General features: G+C 18.4%; 2 protein-coding genes across 2 annotated transcripts in view; one reads left to right on the top strand and one right to left on the bottom strand.

The window, feature by feature from the left end:
* The window catches only part of LOC102679970 (renin receptor), a 10,108-nt gene extending 8,873 nt beyond the window's left edge, over positions 1-1,235 (bottom strand). Inside the window, 4 exon segments of the mRNA XM_031514015.1 lie at positions 1-245; positions 418-650; positions 821-948; positions 1,061-1,235. Coding sequence (XP_031369875.1) covers positions 1-245; positions 418-650; positions 821-948; positions 1,061-1,103 — 649 coding nt within the window. The 5' untranslated portion in view covers positions 1,104-1,235.
* A 272-nt stretch (positions 1,236-1,507) lies between these two features.
* Positions 1,508-4,910, top strand: part of LOC102680098 (V-type proton ATPase 116 kDa subunit a) — a 38,840-nt gene continuing 35,437 nt past the window's right edge. The window contains 2 exon segments of the mRNA XM_031514017.1: positions 1,508-1,852; positions 3,052-3,357. Of these exon segments, the coding sequence (XP_031369877.1) occupies positions 1,736-1,852; positions 3,052-3,357 (423 nt within the window). The 5' untranslated portion in view covers positions 1,508-1,735.

The following is a 4,910-nucleotide window of genomic DNA, read 5'->3' on the forward strand; positions in this document are numbered from 1 at the left end:
CTTCTCTAGAAGTAGTTGAATTGCTTCCATAAGCATCAAAAATAGGTCGCAAACCAGATATAACAAGCCAATAAATATCAGACTTTGAATCTGGTTTAATTGCTGAAGGTGCTTTTTTAGCAATAGCATGAAGTAATTGAACTTCTTCCAAAAACTTTTTATCTTCTTCCTTACTTAAACTTAAAGCTCTTAAAGATGTTTCATCAATAGGAGTAGGTTTTAATTCTCCANTTTATTTATTATTATATTTTAATGAATTTAATAATTAATGATTTTATGAAAATATACTAATATTCATTAATTTATATATTATACAAATATTACATTATTAAACAATTATTAAACAAATAATAATAAATAGTTTCATTAAAAACTCTTACTTTATTTTGTTAAAATTAATATTTTATAATGATACTTACAGCATCTAATCCATCACCTAAAGATATCCTCACTAAAGTATTATCATTATCTCTCTCTTCAAGACGTTCTCTAAGAGCTTGCCATGTAGTTTCTTCAACTTCATTAACATTTAATGGAAATCTTTTTCCTTTTGGTATATCTAAAGAATCCACTCCTTCTATTGCCACTACAACGACAGCTTCTGGAAGTCTGAATGGATCAGTGATAGAAATACCATTCCATATTCCTCTCTATATCGGAAATAATAATATATAATTAAAATTTAAAATATTTCACAATATATGTAGCAATATAATTTTATATTTAATTTTATATTTAATATAATTTAACTTTTTAATATTATTTGTAATATCGATTATTAATAAATAAAAAATATATAAAAGAAAATTTAAAAATGCACCAGTTTGACAGTGAAACCTAATGCAGCAGCTAATACTTCTTTTAATAAGCTTTGTTCCACTTCTTCATTTCCATTGAATAAAACACTATTTGGACTATGTAAAACTACAAAATCTCCACTTGCTGCAACTATAATAATAAAAAATAATAATATTAAATATAAAAATATTTTAATTTTGCAAATTAATTAAATAATATACAATTAAATGATATAAAATGAAATATCATTTGAAAAAGTTACCCGTAACTAACGCAGTTATAAAACACAAAAATAATTTCAACATTTTTATTTTAAAGAATATCTAATATTCTAAGATAGTAAAAATTCAGACACTCCCTTAAATTCAATACGAATTCACAAACTGATCATATGACATTAATGTAATAGAAAGTTTAGTAGCAACAACATGTGCTGACATATAGTAACAATTATATGAACTAAAACGTGAATAACAAAGTCATGTAGGTAATGTAGTATATATGTAATGTAATATAGAAAAAATAATATGTATTTTTTAAATTTTTTTATTTTTAAAAATCAAAAGATTATTTTTCAATTTCAAATTATTAATAATAAATTAATATTTAATTTAATTAAATTTTTAATTTTTCTATGAAAATAGATAATATTTACAAAACTGTTAGTTGTCGCTAGTGTAGTTTCTGGGCGTTAACTAAAAATATGAGTAGCGATATACCTTCAATTCGTAATTTATGCCTGTCTCACCTCGTGACTAGTTTATTGATTACTTCTGTAATCGAAATCGAGAAGTGTGTTAATCTATTAAATGTTTGGCAAGAAGAAGTTACGCTGAAGCAATTTTATTTCTAATCTTGTCTTTTTCTGTTTTACTTAAAAATTTTTTTTTCATAATAAATATAATTATTTTATCTTAACAACTTATTGAAATTTAATATGGGATCGCTTTTTCGAAGCGAAGAGATGACCTTGTGTCAACTCTTCTTACAAAGTGAAGCAGCTTATGCTTGTGTCTCAGAACTTGGAGAACTTGGCCTTGTACAGTTTCGAGATGTAAGTATAATATATTTAAAAGATATAAAATATTTTTGAATTTTTTTTGCTATTTTTACGAGAAAATATTCAATTGTGAAATTAATAAGTAAAGTAAAATTAATAAATAAAGATTCTATCTTTTTAAATTTCGAAATAAAAAAATAAAATTCATAAATAAATAATAACATTTTAATATAGAAATAATTTCTTTAAATTATTATAATTATAATATAATAAAATATAAACATAATTAAATTACATACAAATTACATTGTTAAAAATATCATTTATATCAATATCATAATATGTAAAACATCTGTTTTAATTGAATATGACTAAGTATTCTTTAAGGAAGTAATGTTACAAAAGAAATATTCTTATGAAGATTATTTATTATGAAGTGAGACATTATATGAATAATTTTTTTATATTCTATATACAAGATGAAGAGGAAATTTGAAGATCAATTTAATTTTTTAAAAAAAATTTTTTAAAAAATTTAAAGATCTTTTTTAAATTTTATTTTTGATAGTATTATAATGTTTATTAAGACAAATTCAGTGATATCATTTTTTTATATGATTAAAATTACCTTATTATTAGATTTTAAATATAATATTAGAAGTTTTAACAATAATATGATGAAAAATTAATTCTTCATTTAATATTATACATGATACAAAAAAGAGTAATGATATTGAGTATGATATTTATTAAAATTTTTTAGTAATATTTTAATTTATTTTATTTAAAATTATAATAAACTATATTTTTAAAAATAATATAATATATTTTTGCGTTAAAATAATTAAATCCATATATATTCCATAATTAAATCCAAAAAAAGCTTATTAAAAGAGATTAGGAATAATATAAAATAATATTCATTTTGATAAAATTTTTATTATTTTTATTATTTCAATAAATTTTTATATTAGTACATCTATTTATAACTTAAAAAAAGAAAATAAATAATATTTTTTTTTAAATTATTTCAAACATAATTTTCAATGAACAGTGATATTTCATATATATACAAATAATTATATAAAATTTTTATTTTTATTAAGTAAAATTCAAATAATTTTTTAAAAATTTTATCAAAATATCTCACATATTTAATTCATTAATTAAAGAAAAATAATAATATATGTATGTATATATATAATATTATTTTATAATTTTATTATTTTATATATCAACTTGTGTTTGTACAGCTTAATCCTGATGTTAATGCTTTCCAACGAAAATTTGTTAATGAAGTACGTCGTTGTGATGAAATGGAACGTAAATTACGATATTTGGAAAAAGAAATTAAAAAAGATGGTATTCCTATGCTCGATACTGGAGAAAATCCAGAAGCTCCACAACCCAGAGAAATGATAGATCTTGAAGCAACATTTGAAAAATTAGAAAATGAATTACGAGAAGTTAATCAAAATGCAGAAACCCTTAAACGTAACTTCTTGGAGTTGACTGAATTGAAGCATATACTTCGAAAAACACAAGTTTTCTTCGATGAGGTAAGAATAACTTTATTAAAATTTTTATGTAAAGTGTTTATGTAAAATATTATATTAGAGCTTAAGTATGTAAAAAGTATAATATAATATTTTTTTAACTTGCACGAAAAATAAATAATGTATATTATCACATATGTTTATTATATATTATAACAAATATATACATATATGTACTCCATTAATATATAGCATAGGGAATGTATAACTGGGATCATTTTTATAACTCTGTAAATAATGATTTTAACAATGATTGATTTATATTTAAATGTTACATGACTCAAAAAAACTGCATGTTATATTATCGAATTTTATTTAATTTGTTATATTGTGATACAAGCATGCTTTCTATTTTTTAAATAAAAATCAAATTTTTAATGAAAAATAATATTGAAATAATATTAAATATTGAAATTCATTTATTACATAATATAAATTTAATATTTTTTAAAAATTTAATTATTAATTATATAGAAATTGAATAAATAATTTAAAAAAATTTGAATAATATAAAAAAATATTATTTGAATCAATTTTTGTTAAAAGCATTATTTATAGAGATATTTATTTTGATATATATATGGATTTGGACAATGAAAATAATTTTACACAATAAAATATGATAAAAATCATTTAATAAAATTGTGATTGAAGTTTTATTTAATAATTTATTTTTTCAATTATAAAAATTAAAATATTCAACTTATTTAATTGATAATAATTAAATTAAAATTCCATTCAATTAATTAATTAAGAACATAAAATAGAATAATAGATACTATATAAATAATATATCAAAAGTAGTTTTATAGAAATTGTAAAATTTCATAATATTCAAATTTAATAAAAAAATTAGTAAAATTATATTAATTTTGCATAGCAATTGAAATTTAAAAAAATTAAAATTTTTTTAACATATAAGCAAACCCTTATAAATAATTAATATATACATGCAATTATATGACTATATAAATATATATTATAATTGTCATCATCAATCATTTAATTTATTATTTATTTTTTTTCTAATTTATAAAATTATATATATATATATATAATAGATTATAATTAGACTATAAAAATAACTAGAGTAATCAGAATAATTAGAATATAAATTAATTATTTATGAATACAAATTAAAAGAGGAATTGATTTTTTTTTTCAATAAACTTTTAATATGACATTATTAATTGAATGAATTTGATAATTGAGTTTCCATAATTTTATAAATGTATATAAATTATTAAATAGAATTATTATTACATATATACATTAATATATACATACATACATTATAAAATTTGAATTCCTAAAGAGTTTTGATATGATTTACTTTACATTTATTTATTACTAATTGAATTATTATTTCTTTAATATATTTTATTATGAATTTTAAAAATGCAATTTATGTAATAAATAAAAAGCTTCAATCAAAATTTTATTATTTTCATTTTCTTCACTTTATCATTTTATATGAAACTATTCTTTAAATGTTTTTATGAATATACAATGAAATTATGAAAAAAAGGATAAATGAATATTTCTCATAATTATTT

Source organism: Apis dorsata, unplaced genomic scaffold (assembly GCF_000469605.1).
Source record: "Apis dorsata unplaced genomic scaffold, Apis dorsata 1.3 scaffold_840, whole genome shotgun sequence".
In the NCBI taxonomy this organism is placed as follows: domain Eukaryota; kingdom Metazoa; phylum Arthropoda; class Insecta; order Hymenoptera; family Apidae; genus Apis; species Apis dorsata.